Source organism: Danio rerio, chromosome 9 (assembly GCF_049306965.1).
Source record: "Danio rerio strain Tuebingen ecotype United States chromosome 9, GRCz12tu, whole genome shotgun sequence".
Classification (NCBI taxonomy): Eukaryota; Metazoa; Chordata; class Actinopteri; order Cypriniformes; family Danionidae; genus Danio; species Danio rerio.
The window spans coordinates 44,906,952-44,934,299 of NC_133184.1; the positions used below are offsets into that span (position 1 = coordinate 44,906,952).

At 35.2% G+C, this 27,348-nt stretch overlaps 1 protein-coding gene across 3 annotated transcripts in view; it reads right to left on the reverse strand.

Annotated features, from left to right (window-relative positions):
* The window catches only part of sestd1 (SEC14 and spectrin domains 1), a 63,937-nt gene that overhangs the window by 23,088 nt on the left and 13,501 nt on the right, over positions 1-27,348 (reverse strand). For all 3 annotated transcript variants that reach the window (XR_012384881.1, XM_005167875.6, NM_182881.2), the window contains exons 4-9: positions 24,166-24,274; positions 20,819-20,909; positions 19,253-19,366; positions 5,225-5,338; positions 2,960-3,054; positions 2,687-2,742 (exon numbers count right to left, since the gene is read on the reverse strand). Coding sequence is in view for 2 of the 3 variants with exons in the window: in XM_005167875.6 (XP_005167932.1) it covers positions 2,687-2,742; positions 2,960-3,054; positions 5,225-5,338; positions 19,253-19,366; positions 20,819-20,909; positions 24,166-24,274 (579 nt within the window). In the remaining variant the exon portion in view is untranslated. The remainder of the gene's footprint in view (positions 1-2,686; positions 2,743-2,959; positions 3,055-5,224; positions 5,339-19,252; positions 19,367-20,818; positions 20,910-24,165; positions 24,275-27,348) is intronic.

Below are 27,348 nucleotides of genomic sequence, written 5' to 3' on the forward strand. Positions count from 1 at the left end.
ATTTAATAAGTTGCAAATCAGAAGCAACAACAAAATCAGATTTGCAAGAATCAATGTAAACAAGGAACTGCATGACTAGAGTTTTATAAAGCTGCAGTTGAACTTCAGCAGCTCATCATCTAGCGAGACAGCAGATACTGGCTTGCTTGGTTTGGGACTTGTGGAGCTGCACATTGATGGATTTGATTTAAGTGTTTAGACTTTCAGTAGTGAAAATTAAATCACACTGAACTTCAACTCCGAAAACTGAACTGTCAGTTTAAATTAACTAGAACAACTATGTTAAGCTGATGTGACACAATCTATATTGTAAAAGTGCTATAGACCTTTTTCTTGGAACGCAAAATTACCCATTAGGCTTTGTGTGTATGCGCAAGGAGAATGCGAAGAACTTCAGTCGGCAGCTGATGAGTGTAAACAGTCACATTTGGACAGCTTTGAAACGATAGTTTTAATCTATTTTACCTGCTTTTATCCTCTTTGAACTAACACTGTTGTCCATCAGCACCATCTCCTGGACTGATCATTTAAACAAATGCAATCTAATAGGATGGAAAACAGCTGCTGTGAGGCGTTTTCCCCTCGTTGTCAGACAACATCTTCTGCAGTTTAAATGAAGCCTTGTCATCGCTAAAGTCAACATTTTCTCTTTATTTCAAATATATAACCAGCCTAAACAAATGTAATTCACCAAAATGTTTGACACACACGTAGCCTGTACTGTCCCACTGACACACTGATTTAATAACTGTGACAAAGTGAAAATATAGGCTAGTGTCATTTCGAAATGACAGAAAAACACAAATCGTGGTAAAAATAACACACAAAATAAAACACAAACGGCTCGCGATTAGAATGAACAGCAAATCAGCCAGCAGAGTATCAATAACAGACTTTTATTGGTCAATTTTGCAAATTGCACGACTTTCATACCTCTTCAGTTTCATGCCAGTACTCTGGTTTGCTCTCTCTCTCTCTCTCTCTCTCTCTCTCTCTCTCTCTCTCTCTCTCTCTCTGTGTGTGTTAAAGAGCCGCTGAGCTGACAGGCTGACACACTGTATTTCTGACGGCAGACACGTGAACTAGGATAACGTTTTTCTCGTATTTCTGACGCGCTTGAACCACATGTGACAGATTATAACGGGTTACCCGATCAAATTACCAGTTGTACACGCTGTAAACGGAAGTTTTTAGCATTTTACCGGAAGACGCTGGTCGCTATGGCGCCCTCCATGCAGCAGCCATGAAAAAGGTCTATAGAAATAAAGATAAATTTAATTGAATATTGAAAACATTATTAACTTCACTTATGCTTGAGTAAGTCCATTTTAAAAGCAACCATGCCATTCATTGACACAGACAGGCATGGCGTGTAGTCTTCATATTAACATAGTCTTTTTACAGTCTAACATTCACAGTTCATATCACAATTTGATTAAGTATTGGTACAGTGCATTTTTATTTATTCATCCATAATTACCCAAATTATGTGACATTTCATGTTACACTGGGGCTGGGTGATATGGCAAAAATGCTATCTCGATTATTCTTTTCCATATTGAACAATAAGGATATATATTTCGATATCCGCTGTAAATACTTCCAGATTTGAGAGTATCCTAACAATTTCTGAAGCCACAAAAATGAGAGGGTCCATTAAACAGCAAGACCTATTTTCAGTGGCTGATAATTTTTGGAAAATTCGGTGCATCTCTAATATCAACAGACTTCTACATTCCCATTGTTGCACATTTCTGCTGTCCGTTTGGCTCTTACATCAATGGAGTTAACAAAAGTCCAGAGCTTATCATTGTTTTTGACAAACTTTTATTGTGATTAAATAAATTGTTTATTGGCCCAGCCCTATGTTACACAGTAAATTCCACTTAGCTAGTTACATCTTTGGGGAGTAACTCAATATTGTAATGTATTACTTTGAACAGGAATTTTCTCCAACACTGCTGATGACATATAGATTGTTTTAAGGATCAGTAAGCGCTCACATTTCATCAAAAAATATCCTCATACCTTAAAAATGATCAAAGGTCTCAGGGGTTTGGGATGACACACTATAAATTTAGAAACAAAAAAACACTAAGCTAATAATTTAGTATGATTATAGTCGCAATGAAACTGAAGATTGTCTTTATTTACTCCATCTTACATTGTATCCACGTAAAATGGTGGAGTACATTTTTATTTCCTTGTGACTAATTCAAATAGAACACAGAAAACAACAACATTCTCAAATAAATGCTGAATGGTGCACAATCATGTCTGTAACTATTTAGTTGAAGCATAAAAGATTATTGCAAGTGCCTTACACTGGGGACTCGAGTTCTTTAGCACAGGGCAGAGCGTAGGAGACCTCACAAGGGTAGAGTCAACATACTTTACAAACCAGATTTAACTTCAAATACAAAAGCTGTGAAATCACTTTAGAGTGTTAAACAGCACTAAAGCCAACTTTTTAGCTCTACCCCACCAATAAAACAGAATGGAGTCACACACCAGCTGGAAAAACAGCTTCAGCGTTGACATCACATGCTGGATGCAACATTACAGTGAAAATCCCCAAACCAAAACCTGATTTTCCAGACAGTTTTTCCAAAAAATCCCAATATTTTTGAAATGACATTTAAAGCCTACAAGCAGAGGAACACAGGAAGAACAGATCAAGACTCACCAGTTTGAAGAACCGTTTCAGGATCAAATGAAGGCAGAATATTGCTCTCCGAAGACCTATAAAATGTAACAATACATGTGTTGTTGTTACTAACTATTATGAACACATTTAATTAAACAGTTTGATTTCGCAGAAGAAATGAACTGTTTGGCAGATTCAAACAACATTAACTACACCTTTAACATTAACTAATAACTCTTAGAAAAACAGTGGCTCTTAAAGCAGCAGTGCTAATTAAGAGCTCTTGTCTGGAGATAATGAGACATAAAATACCTGTCCTTCTCTGCCTGGCTTCCCTTCTCGTTTTCATTGATGACGATAAGCTCATCCAAAAGAGACGTGGATTCTTTTGTGAATTTTTCAAAAACCTAAAAGAGGAACAAAATGAAAAGACCTGCAGTTAAAAACAAATCGCTAAGGAAACAGACACAAAGGCAGGGTGATGTACTGTAGCTACACACTGCAATATCTTTCAGTTTCTAGATGCAAGGTTTCTGCAGGTTTTACCAAGTTAAATTTAAGACTTTAAGACACTAAGACCATAAAAAATGAAATTTTTGACTTATTTAAGGCTAAATGCTAAGGATTTTTCAATGGCCCAGCAAAAAAAAAAAAAAAAAAAGTTGTATACCTAAATATTTCTCAACATAACTTAAAAAAAAAACACTCTTGTTGGTGATAGAATGCGTGTTGGATCGATTGGGTAGCTTTACATAGTCAAGGGAAAATTAAGACCAATTTAAAATGATTTAAGACCTACAAGACAATATTTCAGTGAATTTAAGTGACTTTTTAAGGCCATTTTAAGACTATTTAAGACCCTGCAGATACCCTGGGATGATATTTAACATTTTTATACATTGCAAAATTATGAGAGATGCAGACTAAACTGGTACTTTTTCCAAAAAAGGAAAATTTCCTGACTATTTTACTCAAGTAGCTCTAAACTTTTATTAATTAATTTCTTCTGTTGAACACACAAAAAGTTATTCTGAAGAGTGTTAGAAACCAGCAGAAATTGCATTATTATAAAAAAATGAATTTGTAAATCAATCAAAAAGTAAATAAATTATTTGTAAAAATAAATAAATAAAACATTGTCTGCAAAGTTTCATTTCTAAAATAAAATGTGTAAAATTATGGGAAAAAAATGTAATTATCTGAATTAGATTTTTACATTACATCTAAAAGAACAATTCAAGTTATACAGCATTACAAATGTTATATTAAAAGATTAGTCTTATTTCTTATTGCAGAATTTAAATAAACAGGAAACTAGACAGTTTTTAAAAGAGGTCAACCATATAGATATAAACATTAATAAAATGACACTGAATTTGACTAAATATATTTTATCTTTTGGAATTGTGAAAAAAATAACAAAGGTATTTAATGATGTTTACTTGTATTCGTCATTAACAATTCAAAGAAAATATCACGTTTATTGAACATACAGTGTTCCTGAAACGCATCAAAATGTCAGCGATCTTTTAATAAAGGATAGTTCCCCCAAAATAGTTCATTTTTTCTGTTAAACACAAAATAAGATATTCCAAGAAAAAAATTAATATCTTGTGTGTGCAACAGAAGAAATAAACTTAAACAGGCTTGTGACAAGTGAAGAGTGATAGAATTGTCAGCTTTGATGAATGAACTATCCCTCTTTTAAAATCACTCCTTTTTATCAGTCAATGGGCTTTATGCACAGCTATTGTTTTTTAGGCAATGATAAACTTCCAGTGAAAGCTTAATGTAACTACATTTAATTTTATAAGGTTCCTTTTACAGCATCAATGTTGTAATGTAACTACAATAAATTCAGTTAAATAGACTGGTCACACTTTACAATAAGGTTCATTACTTAATGTTAATTAATGCATTTACCAACATGAACAAATGAAGAACAATACACTTACTACAGTATTTATTCATGTTAATAAACGTTAGTTTATGAAAATACAGTAGTTCATTGTTAGTTCATGTTAACTCATGGTGCATTAACTAATGTTAACAAGCATGGACTTGGATGTTAATAATGCATTAGTAAATCATGTTGTTCATGATTAGTTCATGTAAGTAAATACATTAACTAATGAACCTTATAGTAAAGTGTTACCAATAGACTAAGCACTCCATTGAAAATACTGGGGTAAAATAAACTGTCATATTTTAAAGACATGGTGGGGGAGATGAAATTTAATGCAGTGCCTCTTGTCCGGTCTGAGACTTACTTTATATTGTATATCAGGCAGTGTAGATCACTGATTTATTTAAAAATCAGACCTTAATTGTGACAATTTTATAAAGGAAAGATAGTTTACTGGAAGTGCTGAGGTTGGCTGGCTAAAATTAAAAGGCCCTGTGCATATACCCCATTCAATTAAACAGTTCAGTTGAGCTCATTTATGGGTATCAATTTCAGTAATCTGCTGATTTTCACAATGCTGTTTAAATTTGATTAGCAAACTATGTGAAAACACATTACAAACTCTGAATCACTGTGGTTGACCAATACAAATAAAGTGATTTATTTCTCACCAATCGTTTGTTCACCCAGTCCAAATGATCATAAAGCAGACTCCCACCAAACTCATCTGTAAGCTGGCATGGCTCGATGTAGCGTGTGAGTTTGTTGGCAGACACCAGAATCACCTGAAACAGAAAACATTAACTCTGTTAACTCTGAAGACCAAAGTCATTTTAACACTACTGCTGAAAACATAAAATCCCCACCATCTCTGTGAAGAAATGGAGAGCAAAGTGCACCGTTCCCTAATGCTAGCAATTAAACAGACATCTGTGTGTAATGTAGCATAATCTGAAAACCGCTAGAGACCTCCTGCAGCAGAAAATGTCACGCAAGGTTAATATCCATGAATAATTTATTTGATGTTTGAGGTATATAGGACAAACTCTGCAGGTGAAGCAGCTCTTCTGCCGAGTCAAAATCAGTCACGTGATGTCAGGCAGACTCATGTTAAATGAGGCTTTTTATGTAGAGTTTGCTGCCAGTTTTAATGGAGAAAATGTACAAACTCGATTAAAATAAAGAATAAATAGATATTAAATACTTTAAAGAATATAAAAAACAATACTTATTTCATGTATGCATTGTTTGTTTAAATTAAAAGACCTTAAAACAAATGCTAATAAAAATATTTACAAAAACAATTTATACTTGCTGTTTATTGACAAACTATACCATTAACTATACCAGGGGTGGCCAACCCTGTTCCTGGAGAGGCACCTTCCTGCAGATTTCAGTTGCTACCCATATCAAACACACCTGAACCAATTAATTAGGACCTAAACACCACATGATAATTACTGGCAGGTGTGTTTGATATAGGTTGCAACTGAAATCTGCAGGAAGCTGGCTCTCCAGTAACAGGTTTGGCCACCCCTGGACTATACTGTTATAGGGCTGGCCAATTAATCAAAAAGTAATTGAAATCGACATTCAGAACCTATAATCCATAACATTTTTTCAGGTAAATTTTTTCCAATTACTTTCCATAACAAGTGTGGAGTCGAGGCTAATTTATACTTCTGCGTCAAGCACACCTCTCAAAAAAATGTAACTACACGTTGCAATGACACGTATTGCAAGCTCTGTGATTGGTCGGTTTGGTAGCACTGACGAGTGTGGGCGGGACCGATGATGCGGTTGTTTACAAGTGTGGAGTCTTGTGAAGGAGCTCCAGAGGGAAAGTTTTGTTTTGTGTTTACCTCATGATTAAAGTTGATGCACGTCCGCCAGTTCCTGCCTCAAAATGAGCAAGCTTGAACCACTTGTAATTTAAGGAAGTATTCAGATAAAACAAAACACCAGTGAAGAAACTCGACACAGAGGAACAAACACCTCACTGCCAACTAGCATTTCGGAAGTGTTATTGCAGAGTAACAGAAACAGTGCGCAGAAGTATGAATGCACAGCTACACGCGTTGCATGTGCCGTGGGTCATGCCGATTACTTGACGCAGACGTATAAACCAGGCTTCATGTGACATCGCACTGTTAAGGCTTATTTATACTTCTGCGTCAAATGCACTGGTATGGCCTGGAGCAGCCTTCGTGCAGTCGCATACCGATGAACTCTCTCTCAAAAAAAAAATGTAACTACATGTTGCACGTTTGCACTACATTGACGATGACTGGTAGCTGTACCAGAGATGCCTTGAGACAGTATATTTTCTATTACAATAAAATTATTATTTACATTAAAATTCCTTTCATTTAAAAATCTTTCACTTGGCTTGGATTGATGGCTATCAGATGGATGTTACAGAAAATTGGAAGAAAGTGTTTTTTTTTAAGCGCAAACATTATTAATCAATACCCGTTTTAAACTAATCCAATATAATTGAATAATGATAACATGTATAACAACGGAAATGTAAACAAATTTAATTGAAATATTTTGGACGTTTGTGGAAAATGTTTGACATACAAGGGCACACTGTTCCATTGTGTTAGGCAATGTGAGCACTTGCAATCCTTTTGGAAAGAATTAATAGGTGTAATCTCAAACTATTGGTAAAGAAATCCCTGCTTGCCCTAAAATCTGTGTTCTTAATCTTTTCCCACCTGTCTTATCACTGAAGTCATATGAACAGAACTTTATAAATCTGTGACTACTGTATTGCATGTGAAGCACCTGATTGCCATTCACTGGAAAACTAGTCATCTTTGTCACAAGAAATGTCTGTGTATAGCAATGGAAAGATTGACTTAATCAAACAAAAAATGCCCATATTTTACAGATTTTTTGTTTTTTTAAATAAGAATGGACTGACCATTCAATAATCCCAAACAATGAGACTGTGTTAATGCGCACTGTGTTTGGAATGAATTACTTTAACATATTTTTTCACTTTCATTGGAATGTATGTGTTGAAATGTCAATGTCTTAAAGGTTTTTTTTTCTTTATTTTCACAAAATTGCCCTTTTTCATTTATATTTATTATTATTATTTTAGTTTCCATTTATTTGTTTATGTATTTTTTTTTTTTGCATGTGAATACATACTTTTTTTATGGCTCTGTCAGGATGGGGGGGGGGTCTTTGATTGGTATTTGGTTACTAAAACAGTTTGTATGCATCACATTTTTCTAAAACACAAAGTATATATATAAAAAAGCAACATCTCTCACTTGTAGTATGTGAGCACATTTACTGTACAAAACTTATCAGTGAAGTATGAGGGTAAAAAATAAAATAAAATAATCGTTTATTAATCGTAATCAAGTTAATATGTTCAATTAAATAAAAAATGGATGGATTTTAGACTAAATTGCCTAGCATTACTGTAACCATACTATTGTTTTTCCCCTTCACAACACTAAGCAGTTCCTCCTCAAATAATAAAATGTCAGCTCAAATCAACATTTCATGTCTACTTAATAACCTAATTGGGATGCATCCATGTAATATGCAGGATAAATGTATAATCAGTAGGCCATTAATGCAAAACAAACCTGTTTACAGATGTCAAGCAGCGTCAATGGTTACAGGTTTACTTCAAAATATATTATTTTACATTTTCATACTCAAACTCATAAAGGTTAATAACCGCTTTAGGAAGAGAAATTAATTAATAATGTAAAATATTACATTTTGGGTGAACTACCCCTTTAAAACTTAAGTTATTGAATTAAATGACAAATAAAATAAGTCAAAGACCTACTATAAACATACATGCAATTAACAACAATAAATTATAAATTATTTGTAGAGTAATACAATTACACTACTTGTAAAAGTAATTAATAAAAGTAACTACTATTTAAAGCGGTTTCTTCTTTGGTTTAAATTGTTAACCCACTGAACCGTGGAAAAAATAAATAAAAATCCGAGAAACAACTTTTTTAATAAATCTAGCTCGTTGACTAGATTATCAATATTTTTTTTTTGGAAATTTTTAAAAAGTTGTTAAAACCCATGTTAAACTTTCAAGAGCATGTTACTTTGATTCCATAGCATTGAATGCACTGAAAACACTTGAGTTTCCATCCTAATTACAAAGTTGGCAAAAAATAAAGAAATAAGTGAATAAATAAATAATAATTCACAAATGTAGAGCTATATTTCCATCAAGTTGTGGGAGGGGCTGACTATAGTATTGGCAACCTAGCAACCAACAGTAAACACGACAAGCATAACAGAGACAGCGGATTAGTCACATGTGTGTGATATTTGCTATGTTTATTTGACAAATGCGTTTGCATCTGCCATTATTCACAATAAATATTTTAAGCAAGTCCAAAACCACCTCAATGCGATGAAAACCCAGTTTCAGTTATCATGAGCTGCTAACTTGACACGGAGCATGTTTATAGAATTACAATATAGTCTTTGGAATCTAATAATCACACGAACCACATTATTTCTCAGACATTCATTCATTTTCTTTCGGTTTAGTCTTTGATTTATCAGCTAATTCAGCATATGCTTTACACAGATTGGATGCCCTTCTAGCTGCAACCCAGAAACCGGAAACACCTATAAACTCATTCACAGGCACACTCATACACTTCGGCCAATTTAATTCATCCAATTCACTTGTACCGCATGTCTTTGGACCGTGAGGGAAATCGGGGCATCCAGAGGAAACTCACCCGAACGCGAGGAGAACATGCAAACTCCACACAGAAATGTCAAATGGGCCAGCTGGGACTCAAACCAGCGAGCTTCTTGCTGTGAGACGACAGTGCTAACCACTGAGCCACCGTGCCAGCTTTTCTCAGATATTGTTACTAGTATTGTTCAAATGTATTGTCCTACTGGTGATCAACACATTTATGCTACACAATTCCTAATTTGACTCTTTTGGTACTTGGTTAGTGTTCATTTCATGTTATATAATGCACACAGACATCATTTTTTTTAGTTGTGCTTTACATGTAAATGTTTACGATTGCCATGTCTGTGCTTACTGTACGCAGTGTGAAAAATGAAGAGACTCTGCTTTCCACAAGTGGTGTGTGTGGACAGGAAGAGAGAGAAAACACAGCTGTCTTTACAAATATGCTCAGCTGAATCAACACACTGGATGGAGGGACAAGGCCTTGCTGCAAAACAAATCCAGCCAGAGTAACTGAAGAGGAAAATATTTTGGATTCATAATGTCTGAGGAACATTTTTCACAGGATATCAGAGGCGTGTTTGCCTGCACCGTCTCCATCTGCTTGGGACATTTTCAGCAGGAAAAAAATAAATAATAATAAAAATGGCTCATCAAACATGAGCCAGAGTGAGGTTCGTTTCATGACTGTTTCACAAACTCTCTCTAACTGGAGTTCTTGCATCAAAAAAAGTGTTGTTTTGAGCAGTGAAGTTTGTGTGGCAGATACTAAAAAGCAGTTTGAGGATGAAAGCATACGAACTGGGTTGAGTCTCATCTCCTTCTGTCATGATGTCACTGCACAGTCAGAAATGGAAAACGTGCAGAGAAAGTAGAACAAAGAAAAGAAAAAGAAAAACCCAACACCTTTGCCTGAAGCCTTAAAAGGAAAAGTTCGCTCAAAAATAACAATGCTGTCATCTCACATATATCAAATCTGTGTGCTGGTGTATTTCCACTGTAAAAATGTGAGAAAATAGACTAAAAATATATAAAACAAAGAGAAAAGCAAATGTCAGAGAAGCACTCTGAAAAACAGACCAGAGCATGTCTACCATTTCTAAAAAAATCATTGGTAAGCTGCGCAAGAATAAACAGGCAAAAGCATTATTATTGTCTAATATCATTATATATTTCATTAATGATGTGAATAAATAATTGTTGGATCTCTGTAAAGCTGTATAATGTACAAAATAAAAATAAAAAATAATAATAATTAAAAAACATTTAAAAAAAATAAAAACGCCGATGGCCAAGACAACACAATTTTTAGCCGGCCTCACCAATCCTGCACCCCGCCTCGTCGCAAACCCGCTCGTGAAAAATACACTCTCAGGCCACGTTTACACCAATACATCTTAGTGTTAAAATGGCATTTTAGAACAAATATGATCCACATACACACCTTGTTTTACCTACCTTTTCTGAACAGCCCTCCATCCGCTAAAAACACATATCACGTGACCACACACAGCCATACACACTGTCATGCGCTCATCTAAGCTTCTTCAGAGAGCAGTGCACATTGGACAGTTTATCAAGGATGTACTGCTGGATCGCGTCTTACTTAAGTAGTTAAACCTGATATTCAATTAATCTTGTCTCTCTAACGACTCTTCGGTCTTTTGAATCTATAGGGTAACGAGTGACAGCATCAGTACACTGCTTCAACCTTTCACTTTTACTTACTACATTTGTTGTGCACTTTTTTTACCGACCAACCTCCCACAAAGTGATTGACAGGTGGTAATTTGTGTGCAACTTAATTTATTCATGATTTGTTTATGGGTAAAACAAAGGCCATGTGGGTCAGGTAGTTGAACCAGAAGGCTACAAATAATAATTTGTTATGAATGAATTAATTATTAATAACTAATTAATTCACCTCCGCCTATGACGACGATGTCATCGTCCATCGCAATGTTTCAAATCAGACATTGTTTGATGCCAAATTGGTCGACATCGCCCAACCCTAGCTCCGATAGAGCTTTATCATGGGCCCACCTTCTTACCTCAGCATGTTTTGTCCATTTACATAATTATAATTCAATTAATCTTTTTTTCTATAGCACTTTTTACAATGTACATTGTGTCAAAGTAGTTTATCCAGTGATGGGAATAACTGCATGATAAATCACTAACGGCAATACTTTTTTCAGTAACGAGTAATCAAATGAATCACTGCTTCCCCCGTTACAACGATGTTACAGTTACTAACAATAAAATGCACAATACTACAATTATAAACACTGAAGCAGTTTTCATTCATGCAGTGTCTCTCTCAGTCATAGGGCCTCTCTTTCTCTGGGGTGGGTGTGTGTGCGTATTCAGGGATTAGGTGGGACACATAACCAACCAGGGATGCTGATTGGTGTGTCTGTGAATGTGTTGTAACTGAGAATGTGATGATTGGCTTAAAAAGAGTACATTTCCATCGTTTGTCAACACAAGTGCACGTGCAGTCAGTGCACACACTAACGACCAAAAGTCAGAACGATGGCAATTCCAACAAGTTCCAAGGCTGCACTTGCAAACTGGAAATATACGCACTACTTTTCCCTCGTTGATGTGAAGACAAGATTGTTTATTTTAATATTTATAACAATATGCTGAATTTAATGGTTGTCTCTCACATAGTTCCACAACAACATTAAAATAGTGTGGATTGGTGTACAATGTTTATAATATAATAATAAATATTATAGTCATTTGACAAATTAGATTTTTTAAGTAACACAATATAGTTAATTTCCCTGGTAATTGGTTACTTTTATAGTTATATAACTCAGTAACTATTTGTGGAAAATAACTAGTAACTATAACTAATTACTCTTTTAAAGAAACATGCCCAACACTGAACTTAAAAACAATTATCTAATATTAATTTGTTAGTTTTTTTTCTTCACAAATAGCATGAGACTGGTAATTTAGGTCTTTTTATTATATCAGAAAAACATGTTCAATGATACTGGTACTATGAATTACATAAGAAAAAAATACTTGCACAAATTGTTCCTGTTTAAAAATTATACCTTATGAGGAATGTACAAGTAAAACACTTGTGATTTTTTAATATTGATTCTGACATTAACTATAGGCGTACTGTAACACTGTGGAGAATTAAGATTTAAGAACTACATAAAAATGAAATAAGGATCATCCAAAACTATCTTCTGATTTCAATGTTTTGGGCTTCACATACAGTTAAAGTCAGAATTATTAGCCCCCATGTGATTTTTTAAAAAAAATTTTTAAATATTTCCCAAATGATGTTTAACAGAGCAAGGACATTTTCACAGTATGTCTGATAATATTTTTTCTTCTGGAGAAAGTCTTATTTGTTTTGTTTTGGCTAGAATTAAAGCAGTTTTTAATTTTTAAAAACAATTTTAAGGTCAAAATTATTTGCCCTTTTAAGCTATATATATTTTTTTCGATAGTCTAAAGAACAAACCATTGATATACTATGACTTGCCCAATTACCCTAACCTGCCTAGTTGACCTAAATCACCTAGTTAAACCTTTAAAAGTCACTAAGCTGTATAGAAGTATCTTGAAAAATATCTAGTAAAATATTATTTACTGGCAAAGATCAAATAAATCAGTTATTAGAAATGAGTTATTAAAACTATTATGTTTAAAAATTTGTTGAAAAATCTTGCTCTGTTAAAAAGAAATCGGGGTGAAAAATAAACAGGGGGCAAATAATTCTGACTTTATCTGTATGTAGTCACTACAAATTGTGTTTGTGTTAGATAAAAAAAAAAACAACAACAATGTTGATGCTTTGAATTAGGGCTGCACATTGATTGAGCATCGATATCGCAATGTGTATCCACAATAGTCACATCACAGGATCTGCATTGTTAAATTGGGATTATATAGTTTAGCATTATATTTATTATTTTGGGATTATATAGTGACAATTCAAAACACATGATATTTGTAAAGTTACGGCAGAGTTTAACTATAATGGAGCAAAAGTTTATCATTTGCACATTTTTAAAAAGTTCTAACAGAGTTTACAGAATTCAGACAATTTCAGTAACTTTTATAGAGATTTTTTGAACAGTAAAGTCTTTGCAGTGTTATTTTATATTTGATTTGTTTCCATTTTAGTACCTGAATACTATTTGTATAGCCTGAAATCCATAAAGCACTGTTAATTTCACTTTTATGTTTGATCTATTGGATTTAGCTATGTTTGTTACATTGAGCATGATTTGTTCTACAGAATCCTGCTAAATCAATAAAAATAAAAATAAAAATTAATAAAGTGTTTCCAAAATAGAGGTATTCAATTCATCTGGTGAAATTTTATGCATATAGCAATATGTATCACACAAGTACAAAATATCGCAATGTCGGCAGCCCTGTTTTGAATGACATCGGAGAAAATAAAAGACTAAATGTTAATTCTAAAGTGAACTACTGCCTTTAAAAAAACATCTGCTCTTCAAAATGTTAATCTGAAGTGTATTTAATCAAAGTAATGTGTGCTCTTTGAAATCCTCTTCACGCGCCGTGACCCAGAACACAGGCCCGGTGCTGAAGCAGGAACGCAAAAGTTTGGAGGAGAGCCAGTAGTGCCCTCCCATCTGCAAGGTTAGCTAGAGGAGATTAAACACTGCGTCTGCTAAAGCTCTCTGATCAATACAGTGCCTTTAATGCAGCTTGCTATGTATAAAAACTGATTTTTTTTTTTTCCCAAAAGTCCAAGCAAAAATTTGAAAAAAATGCTGTTCTGCATTGCATTCAATTTGTTGTTTTTATTTTAAAGTCTGTCTATACAGAAAAAAATGAATTAAATTGATCTAAAGTGCTAGCAGTGACTATAGAATACACAAGTCATGTCACTTGTATTTTTTTTAATGAGAAAAAGTGTAACAATTGATATGGTGAATAAAGCCCCGCCTTCTAATACAGGAGCCAATCATTAATCGCTTTAGACTTATGAAACTCCGGGGGAGAAGCTTGGACCAGACTTGAGTTTTTGCAGACTTTGTGTGATTTGGATGTTTAGAAATGAAAACTAAAAACACAGTTGTTGTTTCATTTTATTAGTTATCTCTAATATGAAATGGAATAGTAAGCTTGGCAAGCAGTTTTGGAGAATTTGATGTTTCCACATTCAGACAGAATGCCAAAGCATACCGTCCAGGAAGTATTCCAACTGTGTACTCTTAACAGAAGTTTGAAAATGCAACATATGAATCACGTGACCCAAACCAAAGAAAACGAAAAACAAGACGTACAAAAAATAATTAATAAATAAATCCTTTATTTATTTATTTTTAACATGATCAAACATAGCTAGATAGGTTAGGAAAAATCTAGCAAACATTTATAATAGTTTAATGGTTGAAATGTTGCTGGTATGTAAAGGAAAAGCGCCTGCATAGAGAGACACTGCACAGTCTCTCTATGCAGGCGCTTTCCCTGCGGTCTATATCTCAGATAATGAACTCGCAAAAGATGAGAACAATTTAAAAAACTTACACATGCTTATTCTGAATACATGTGAAAGACACTTGTCAGATTTTATTTTAAAGAGCAAGCGTGAGAAGCAGCTCTGTGCTCTTCATTTTCTGTCTGATTCAGCTACTGTTTACACAGTGCAAAATCGTAAAGAAGTAATACCGATCCGCGAATCTCTGCAAATTATGTTAGCCGACCAATCAGAGCCTCTTGAGGGTGGGCCTTTCAAAGGAACTAGGAAATATGACATTTGTTTTCATGTTAGCCGAGTAGCTGTATATAATCAAAGATGTACGAAACATGAGCACACATTGCTTTGAATCGTAAAAACACAAACAAGCCATAAAATACACCATGGACCACCGTAATGCAAATCATAACACATGAATAAAAATGCTGACAGATAGCTTACTGTGCTTAGTTATGAGCTCTTGAATGAGAAAGCTCTATGATGCCTAGCATATCTATATTAACCCCCTTTGTTCTAAAGGAAAACAAATCTCATTAGCACCAGCATCTACTGTACAGTCACTTGGAGCCCTTTAAAGAATAGAAAATCTGCAATAATAAGCACAAAATGTGTTCAGTCTTGTAACAGATGGTCCTATGGACCCTAAGTGGCAGTGAAAGAGGATCCACTTATTTAATAAGGCCTCCGGGTCTCTCTCTCCCCATATGCTCACTTACGCCTGGCCAAGCACCAGCATTCAGAAGGATCTTGGGCAGAATGATTAATGCAGAGCACACGTTCCTCATGCACCTCAAATATCGGCCGCTGATACAAAACCCCCATTGAAATATGGATCCTCAAGTAGGTCAAGAGTACAGTAATGACCATTTTCGTTTGTAACTGTACTCGCTTCCTCATGCTGATACACTGACCTCCATTCAGCCAAAACTGTGCCATCTGGTAGTTGCAGTAAGCTAGAGGGGCATGCTGGCCCAGATCACAGCACAAACAACACAGTGACCTCAACAAACATCCACAGACAGAGGTTTCTATTTACAAAACAGTGGTTTGACTGTCCTCCTGGACACACGTCATCCGGCTCTTGGCTGGATCAATGTGAGGGTTGCCAGGCAGCATGGCATGACTGGTTCCTGCCCAGCGAGCATGCAGTTCAAGGCCAAGACTCAGCAGTGCAAAGCTGTACATTGTAGCGCACATCTGCATGATCACGTTACGGTTACGCTCACATGTAGGCCCCCCATTTCCTCCACCAACAATGTATGCAAGAGGCCTAAGTGTTCAACACAAACAACCTTCTGCCAACTTCACATACCTTTTTCAAGGCCCAATTAGAAGGAAACACCAAAGTCTGCTCTGATTTATAATATAACAGGAGATGTGATGAAATGGTAAGATGCATTTAAGTGAAGAATCAAAACCAATCCCTAGTATCGTGTTTTATGCTTCCGAAAGTATGATTTGATTAGGATGCACAAAAGATTAAAAGCAAAATGACATGTAAATAATAATAATAATAATAATAAACATACTACATAAACATTGCATTCAATTTTATTTTAATAGAATAACCTTTGTGTCACCTAGAACTAATTTATTAATTAGTTTATAATAATTAATTTATCCTTAAATTAAAACCAATATCTAAACTTAACATCAACAAACAATTAAGTGAAACATTTTAAATGTAAAAAACCTGGTAACCCTACTGAAAAAAACTGCTCAAACCAGCCTAGGCTGGTTTTAGTTGGTTGACCAGCCTGGCTTTAGAATGGTTTTGACCATTTTTGACTCTCGGTAGTGATTATTAAACCACACTGAACTGAGCTAAACTGAACTGAACTTAAACACTGAAAACTGGAAATACTTGAATTGAATTTCCAGGCTGGTTTCCAGCCATTTCCTGGTCAGGCTGAGAGATGATCAGCTAAAACCAGCTTGACCAGCCTTGCCAGGCTGGGAGCCCAGCCAAAACTAGCTTTGTCCAGCTTAAACAAGGCTGGTCAAGTTCATTTTAGCTGATCATTCTCCAGCCTGACCAGCTAAGACCAGGCTGAGATGGCTAAATACCAGCCTGGAAATGGCCAAAACCCCTCTAAAACCAGGCTGGTCAACCAGCTAAAACCAGCCTAGGCTGGTTTAAGCACTTTTTTCAGTAGGGAACACTTTACTGGAATTATACGTTCATGAGACTGTCATGAAACCTTCGTAGTCATGACATGACAGCTGTCACTTTTCATTCATTTTCTTTTCGGCTTAGTCCCTTTATTAATCTGGAGTTGCCAGATCAGAATGAGTTACCAACTTATCCAGCATATGTTTTACGCAGAGGATGCCCTTCCAGGTGCAACCCATCTCCGGGAAACATCCATACACCCTCATTCACACACACACTACAGACAATTTAGCTTACCCAATTCACCTGTACCGCATGTCTTTGAAGTTGTGGGGGAAACCGGAGCACCCGGAGGAAACACACGCAAACGCAGGAAGAACACGTAAAGTCCACACAAAAATGCCAACTGGCCCAGCCGAAGCTCAAACCAGTGACCTTCTTGCTGTGAGGCGACAGCACTAGCTACTGCGCCACAGCGTTATCTAGCTGTCACTTTTAAAATGACATGACTAAGCTAAAGACACTTAATGACGTGTCATGAATATGCAAGCTAATGACGTCTTATGCATACTTACGACAACTGTCATTAAGTGTCTTTAACTCAGTTATGTAAATTATGTAGATTACTAAAAGGCATCATAAGAGTCTTAAGAACAAGTGCTACCAAAAATCTATTATGCTGACATTATACACCCATCTACCACTTTATTAGGTACACCTGTCCAGCTGCTCATTACTGCTAATTTATAATTAGCTAATTAAATGGCAGCAACACAATGCATTTTGGCATGTAGACATGGTTTAAGACAGCAACTGTGTGATTCTATCATGTCAATATGGACCAAAGTCTCTGAGGAATATTTCCAGTTGTTGAATCTATGCCACAAAGAATTAAGACAGTTCTGAAGGTAAAAGTGGCCGGTGAGTATAAATCAACAAGATTCTTAAATATCAAAGCCTTGGAAAAACTACTGAAAGCAAAGAACTAAAAAAGCTGGATTAATTAGACAAGCTCGGATGTCTTTTTTGACCTTTAAAGCCCTAAAATCCATCTTCAAAACCTTACTTCCCTTACAGCACAACTCTTTAAGCCCTGATAAAAGAATGAGAAAAGCGCTGCAGAAGCTGCTGCATTGGTGTCAATAACAAAAGCCCTGTCTTACAGTGAAGCTCCAGACTATTGTGAATGAAGAGACACAACTTCTGTATATAGACTTTCATTATTCACTGTGGGAAATTACCTAGTTACATGCTTGAGATGCTTTGGGTGTTACTAATTAAATATGCCACTGTGTGTATTATCTACTCCTTTCCTAAGTGTAAAATGATGATGCTCTGGTCTGATGTATATGGAAAACATTTACACAGCGGAACCATTCTTACTGGTCCATTTAAGATGAACAATTAAAGCTGAATGCGTTTAAATGTAAAAATAAAAAATACAGAATACTGAGGATTACAGAACTTTTCTTTATTGAGTTTAAATATGTGTCTAACAACTACATGTTAAAAAGGGGACCTTTGGTAATTCATGAAACAAGTTTTTTAATGTTTAATAGAATTTGACTAGTATAATCCAAATTAAATAAAGAAGAGATATATTACACTATGGGTGTCACAGTGGGTAGCACGATGGCCTCATAGCAAGAAGGTTGCTGATTTGAGCCTCGGCTGGGTCAGTTGGCATTTCTGTGTGGAGTTTGCATGCTTTCCCTGTGTTCGCGTTTCCCCCGATGTTTCCCAGTGATGGGTTGCGTGGACTTATTGTGGGATAAGTTAGCGGTTCATTTCGCTGTGGCGACCTCAGATTAATAGAGGGACTAAGTCAAAAAAGAAATTGAATAAATGAATTTGAAAAAATGAAAAATAAATATTAAATATAAACAATAATAATAATAACAAAATTATAAATACATATAAATAAAACAAATATATAAAAAAATTAAAATATAATGAATAAAAAATAAAATAATAAATAAAAACTATAATAAACAAACTAAAATAAAATATAGTAAAATTATTGTGTGCCCAAACCTTTGAATGGATGTGCAAACTGCGTGAAACAAAAATAGGCATTTTCGTCACCAATATCAGGTTTGACTTAGTATACCGTTTGCTGTAAAACTTCTTTGAACAGTACGCATAGCGAAAAGTCACTATGAAAATAAATCTGACTCCAAATTTGTATACACTAATGATCCCATATTCATTCAAGACCCAATATTCCTCTGTAACAAACCCACAAATGAAAAAAATGAAGTATAAAGTTGAAAAGCAACAAACATTGTTGCCATGTTCAATGACCTTGATCCTTCAGTGGTCATCTCTAACATCAAATGCAGTTTTTTTTAGTGCTCAAAGTGTAACTCTAGCACACTTACCTCAAAGCCAAGCCTGTCCTTCTCCTTCCAGAAGCAGAAATGGGTCACTTTTTTGTCCCAGAATTCATCAGGTTTCACCACACACACAAGAGAAACTTCAGCTGGGATCACGTTCTATGGAGAGAGAGAGAGAGAGAGAGAGAGAGAGAGAGAGAGAGGGGGAAAAAAAAAAAAAAAAAGGCTTACAACCTAGCTTTGTTAAATTTTTAAACTCATCCAAAAGCACATTAGCCACATGCACACAACATTTACATGTATGAATAAGACCAGAGGTTAGATTATCTCTGTATTTTTTTGTTTTTTGTTGTTGTTGTTTTACTTCCTTAGTATTGTTTTATTATCATCAGGGCTCGAGATTAACTTTTTTTATCACCAGCCACTGTGGCTAGTAGTTTTCCAACATAACTAGCCACTCTGTATTTTTACTAGCCACAATTTTGTTGTCGGGAAAATATGTTGGATGATTACACACACACGGTAAAGGCCAATTAATAATCTGTTCAAAGCGAAAACAACCGCTTTTTGCTATCAGAAAAATCTGCAGGTCATGCAGAGGACACCAAGCAGAAATGGAGGAATTTTTATTTTGTTAAGTCTACGAGAACAACAGCTCCAACTATATCTTTTGGCAAAACAATATTTCAGCTTATAAAAAAAAGCAATTACAAATCCTGCATTCCATTTAAAGTGTGAATGTGGACGGTCATTAGGGTTTCTCAAATTTAGCCTCTCTTCACAAATATTTGCAATAAAGTTTAAAGTGAATTATGTATTATATTTAAAAATTCACATAATATTTAAACTGATATATATACATATATGTATATAGTGAGATGCACAAGATAAATAACTGGGAAATATCGCAACACTCAACACATGTCTTATGTTATAAGACATATCTTTCAATTTTAAGAACCAAGCACCTGATTTTGACTGAAAACGTGTCCACACTGCCACAGCCTGAAATAAAGTGTTTAACACAATTTCAGAATTTATGATGCGGCCGTTGTCAAATTTTATTATTATTGCCTAGAAAATAGATGTCCAGAGGCACTGCCAAAGTGGCCACAGAGTGAATGCACTTACTTGCACTCTGGGACTTTGATGAAAAACCCAGAATATGTCGATGTAATAAAAAAAAAAAGAAAGAAAAAAAATACTAGCAGCAACCAAGTTAACAGCAGAGATTCAGCATCGAGTGCCATAAACAGGCAAATAACAGGGCAGAACAAGCATTCATTCAGTTGAACAAAGCTCTAAGTGAACAATTTCCAACAACACAGAGCGCTCTACAAAACCAGTGAAGGCCGCCAACAAATAAGCAGCATGGGCCTCTGATAATGGCATTAAATTTACAGGTATTTAATTAGAAGCGAGTTGAATTAGAGCAGAGTTAAGCGCTCATTAAATAAATAATCACCACAAATATTAACGGGCTTCATTAGTAGGAAAAAGCAAGTACCAGATGTAAAACAAACAAGAACAGACATGTGTTTTACATAATCTACTTTTTCTGGCATTATGTACTAACCTAAAAGTGGGCAAATAAAACAAACACCTTCCTACCTGTAACATCAAAACAACAGTCTTCACTATATTCCATTGAGACTTCCTCCCATCGACGATGACTGTGAAACCCCGAGCTTTGCATTTCTCGCTGCAGAGATACAACAGAAAAAAAAACATGACATTTATTCTGTTACATAACACAAATGATAAGCCAATTCAGATACAATGAATCAATTACAAAGACTCCACTGTGGCGGTGTTGTTAAACAGATTAATTTGTTTGTTCTGTGGTGGCATTTTAAAATGAATAAACCGAGTCTGTGTGAGTGACTCACAGATTCCAAGAAACATGAATTCAATCATGCAGTTACTATTTTGGTTTGGATAAAAAGAGAGAGAGAGAAAGAGAGAGAAACATTTTAGGACTGAACAACATTTCATTCTTTGAGGGGAAAAAAGAACAGCCAACTCACCCAGTAAAATGCATCTAAAATGCCACTAGAAAGCCATTTGGAGAAGGTCACTATGAAAGTGCTGAAAACTAAAAGGGACTACAGAATCAGTGATGGTGAAAACAATGATGTCAAAACTCAGATGACCACTGCAGCTCATAATTAACCCTTACTGGGCTCAGATGAGAAAAAATACATAAGACTGTGGAGTATTACCTTGATCTTAATCTAAAATTTCTTAATTTGTGATTTGTGAAGATAAATGACTGTCTCGGGTGATTGGACTGACATGAATAATTGTGAGTAATTAATAACAGAATTAAAATTGTTGGGCTAACTAACCATTTTTAGTGGGTTGATTGTAAAACAGTTTAAAGCCCAAGACCAAAGACTTTTAAGAATGGTGTTGTCTCAGTTTAATTTAAATAAGTACTTTGAACAAACTTGAAAATTAGTATTTTGGTCGCATACAGTTACTTTTTTGGCTCTATACATCAACCTAATGGATTCGAAATGAAACGAATAAGATGTGCTTTAACTGCAGACTCTCAGCTTTAAATTGACGGTGTTAAATCAGGTAAACGGTGTAGGAATTAAAACAGTTTGGATGTGCCTCTCACTTGTTAAGGGTCCAAAAGTAACTGGACAATTGGCTTCTAATCTGTTGCATGACCAGGTATGTGTTATTCCATCCTTATCCCATTTACAATGAGCAGATAAAAGGTCCAGAGTTAATTTCAAGTGTGCTATCTGCATTTGGAATCCGTTACTGTCAACTCTCAAGTTGAGATCTAAAGAGCTGTCACTATCAGTCAAGCCAGCTAACAAAAGAAACCCATAAGAAAGATGGCAAAAACATTAGGTATAGCCAAAACAACTTTGGAACATTCTTAAAAAAAAAAAAAAAAAAAAAAAAAAAAAAAAAAAAAAAAAAAAAAAGAATGCACCAGTGAGCTCAGCAACACCAAAAGATTGAGAAGACCATGAAAAACAACTGCGGTGGACGACTGAAGAATTTTTCCCTGGTAAAGAAAACACCCTTCACATCAGTTGGCCAGATCAAGAACACTCTCCAGGAGGTGTATGCGTGTCAACGATTAAGAGAAGACTACACCATAGTGAATAAAAAGGGTTCACCACAAGATGTAAACCACTGGTGAGCCTCGAAAACCGGAAGGCCAGATTAGAGTTCTAAAAAAGCCTTCACAGTGCTGGAACAACATCTTATGGACAGATGAGATCAGGATCTACTTGTAACAGTGTGATGGGAAGAGAAAAGTATGGATAAAGAAAGAAACTACTTATAATCCTAAGCAGTGAAGCATGGTGGTAGTGACATGGCGGAACAGGTACTCTTGTATTACTGATGATGTGACTGCTGACAAAAGCAGCAGGATAATTTCTGAAGTGTTTCAGGCAATATTTTCTGTTCATATTAAGCCAAATGCTTTGGAACTCATAGGACGGCCCAAAGCATACTGCAAAAGCAACCAAAGAGTTTTTAAAGGGAAAGAAGTTGAATGTTATGCAATGGCCAAGTCAATCCCCTGACCTGAATCTGATTGAGCTTGCATTTCACTTTCTGAAGAAAAAACTGAAGGATAAATGCCCCAAGAACATGCAGGAACTGAAGACAGTTGCAGTAGAGACCTGGCAGAGCACCAGGGATGAAACCCAGCGTCTGATGATATCTATGCATTCCAAAATTGAGGCTGTAATTGACTGCAAGGGATTTTCAAACAAGTATTAAAAAGTGAAAGTTTAATTTAGTATTATTATTCTGTCCAATTACTTTTGGTCCCTTAACAAGTAGGAGACACATATGCAAACTCTTGTAATTCCTACAGTGTTCACCTGATTTTGATGTAAATACCCTCAAATTAAAGCAGACAGTCTGCAGTTAAGGCACATCTTGTTCATTTGATTTCAATTCCATTGCGTTGGTGTATAGAGCCAAACATTAGTTCGTTAACCCCACTGAGAAAGAGCAATGAGCTGCAGTGGTCAACTCAATTGAGATCATCGTTTTAACCATCATTGTTTCTGCGGTCCCATTTAGTTTTCAACACATTCTTAGTGACCTTCTCCCAACTGCTTTCAAAGTGACATTTGTCACATTTAAAAATAACTCTTTAAAAATCTCTCCAAATAAAAAAGTTGTCTTAAACATTAAATAGGGCATTTCTTAAGTACATGTTATACATTTAGATGCAATACTGACATTTTTGAGTAAATACTCCTTTAAGTAAATGTCCACGTGCAATGCTAATGTGACCATGGCATCTTCTATAAATAACCTCATCATGTCTAGAGTTAAAAGAACAATTAGATTTTCTTCCTACTAAGGTCTGGATTTTAAAACATTTATTATTTGATCACTGATCACATTTGGCTTTCCAAATTAAGTGACTAAGATGAAACGGCTCAAGAGTAAACTTTGCTCCAAACTCAAATCTAAAAGGTCATTCAAATTAAAGTCATCTGACATTATTGGTTCAAAATGATCTTTGCTCTTTGGTTTCAAGAATTTGTTGCAATATTGCAATTCAAATGAGTGAAAATGTCAGAATTAAATTAAGTTCCACAAGCAATTTATTTTTTCATATGTCGTAGAAAACTAGGAAATCCAAACATTTAAAAAAAAACATTTATACTGTACAACCAACTCAAATGTAAAAGACAAACTAAAAATAATATCTTCCCAGACCCCTCAGAGTACAAAAGGCCTAGAGAAATCAATAACAGCATTTTCAGCCTCCAACCACAGTCTGACCATGAATTATGGCCACTTTCCATTCCATGTGTAAATACAGTAACAGTGTGCTTTATAATTACATTCATAAGATTAATGCTCTATTTCTGCTCTCAAAGCTTTTAAAGGCATTTATTGTCGATACTTTACAACGGACTGACACCTTAACTTTAACAGGCTTCCAAAGCTGTGTGCTTTACCTGGGAATACCAAGAAGGTAGTCCAGAGTGGTGCTGAGCTCCTCCATGCTGGTCTGTTCGGTGCATAGTGGGATGGTCAGGATTAAACCACTGCGCCTGTCCTTGCCTCCTGGAAAACCAAACAGGCAGAGTCAGGAAATATGCAGAAAATCCAGCAGCACAGAATAAAATATGATGTTGGAATGGAAAAATGGTGTCAGAATATGAGGCTTCAAGGACAAAACTGACAAAAACATCACTGAGGCAACACAAAATGATTTTTAGAGCCATTAAAACCTGTAATTAATTCACAGTATGTCGACTCCTGCATGGGAACATGAGCCGTTTCAAGGACACAAGGCATCAAATTCCTTCCCCTGAAAGCTTTCATTATCCAATTTATTACAAAGACCTTGATAGATATTTATATATATATATATATATATATATATATATATATATATATATATATATATATATATATATATATATATATATATATATATATATATATATAAAAATAAAAAACGTTGAGGCAAAGTCCATTTCAACAAAACGCAGAATTGAGTGAATTGAGTGCCTTTAAGATTGACCTTATTTTGCTCCCGTTCAACTGAAAATGTCATTCAATAAACTGTCAGAAGCAGGAGCCATGCTAATGCTAAATACAACCTTCAGTGGACGATACCAGATAAAGCAGACCCATACTCTGGTGTACTGTGTTATTGAAGGCATATAAAATAATGTGAACAATATCAGCTTCACATTGGACGAAACATAAGTGAAATCAATTATTTATGGGTGCCATTGCAGTCAGAGATGTGGCCTAAAGCCAAGTTTTTTCAGAGCATCTTCAAAGTTGTCGGATCACAGTTGTTTTCACACTGCACGACTCTCTGGGGTGGCGTTCAGTGGCTGCTGTGTTTACACAGCATGATAGATCAATGACAGGAGGATACACACTGCATCATCATACTAGAAACAATTACTGATAATTAGGCCCATGGATTCCTCGGATTCACGCAGATTTGTAGCCAATAATGGAGTCTATTTATTTACTTGTGTAAATGTGTATAAATTTATTCAGTTTTTAAATAAATTTCAGCAATATTATTCACCAATATAAAAATGTTCAGTGTTTGCTCAGATATAATTAGTAATATTTTCTGTCTTTTAGTAGATATATTATATAAGACTTGCTTTGTTTACCAAATAAGTGGATCTAACTGAATTTGCATTGTAAACATAAGTTAAAATCTATTATTTTTTATTTCATATATTAAAGTTATGATATTCCCAAAATCACTCCGAATAAATATGCACATTTTTGACAAAATTCTGTCAGAAATAGCAAAGAATGTCTATAGATTCTGTCTGGCCCTACTGATAACTGACTAGTAAACACATGCAAGATGTGATAAGCAAATAACTCAAGGTCACACGTGAGATCAACGTTGAGAGTTGGAAGTCAATAAATATTTAGCAATGCACTGCGGCAAATGTTTCCGGTGTGTTTCTGTTTAATGTTAGTGTAAAGTTTGTTTATTCTGATATTCTGGTCTTTTCCACAAACTTCACAGTGTCAGAGTAGGAGGTCAATAAATAATAGGGGTGTAACAGATCATGGCTGATTCATGATTTATACGGATAACAACCCACGAATTAATACATTTTATCAACACATGGCCTGCAGATTAATACATTTTTGTTACTAATAGATTAATCCTAAATTTGTAACAATCACAGAGAGGTCGCCTCTTGTGTAATTCCAATCACATTTATGAAAGCATTTAGGCTTTCCTGTAAAATATAATAATAACGGAAGAAGCTGTGGTAGGTTATTTGAGATGTGTTGGGTTTCTTAGTTTATTAAAGTAGTTTCTGTCACTACTTGTTTAGCTTGCATTAATGCGTTCAGTGTAAGCTGCTCGATTAATCTTTAAAATATCAGAATCTCAACACCCACGCCACAAATTATAAATGGTGGTGATTTGCATGTTTATTAATTCTTCGAATCGCTGCATTCAAATGTGAAAATGCAAAAATCAAGAAAGAGATTCAGTCGTTGGTTAGTTATGAAGTTGCATACAGTCAAATAACACAAAAGTACTGGGGTAACAGTTTATAGTTTAGATAAAACCACTGATGTTTATGGTAAGTATTAAAATTACCATCATATGCACTTAATGCTCAAAAATGAAAGTTGTAGGCAGCAATTACATTATTTAACCGATATGTGGCCTTCAAAAAATGCCACTGAATCATTCTTTAAAAATGACCCATCTAGCAATGAAATGGAGTTGAATGATGTCGACCAATTAGGCATCGTACGATGTCTGATGTGAAACATCGCAATGGACGATGTCATCGCCGTCATAGGCGGAGATGAAATATTTAGGAATAATTATTTAATTCATAACAAAATATTATTTGTAGCCTACAGTTTCAACTACCTGACCCGCATGGTCTTCGTTTTACCCATAAACAAATCATAAATAAATAAAGATAAGTTACACACAAATTAGCACCCGTCAATCACTTTATTTGCGGGACTCTAGCATGAATAGGCAGAGTGATCGGTGTCGTTATAATGGCATAAGCAAACATGGTCTGTAAAAAGGTGCCAAACCTCAGTGCCCAACCTCAGATACCACAGTATCTGAGGTTTTCACAAAAATTTGCATTTTACAAAAAATGTGCATTTTCAGCGGACGGAGGGCTGGTCAGAAATGCTAGGTAACACATAGCGTAGATGTGAATAATTTTTGTTCTAAAATGCCATATTAAAACTAAGACGTATTAGTTTAAACGGGCCTGAGTGTATTTTTCGCGAGCGAGTTTGCAACGGGGGCGGGGGATCGGCGATGCCGGCTCAGCATAGTGTTGTCTATCAGCCATCAGCGATGGACGATGGCATCGTCTATCGGCAAACCCTACAATGAAACCAAGTTTATGAGTAAATAACTGAATCACTTATTATCATTTAGCGTCATCAGCAATAGCAGTAACAGTGAATTTTTCAAACTACTGAATATTTTACATTTTATTTTTAATTAGCTGATAATTTCTTCATTTTATTTTTAATAAAAATTACAGGTTCTAAGTTATGCTTGTTAAAATAAAACATTTCTTGCTGTGCCTTTTTAGCAATAAATGGAAAGCAAACTCTCTTCCCCTTTATGGCTGATCCGAAAAATGGTCCGA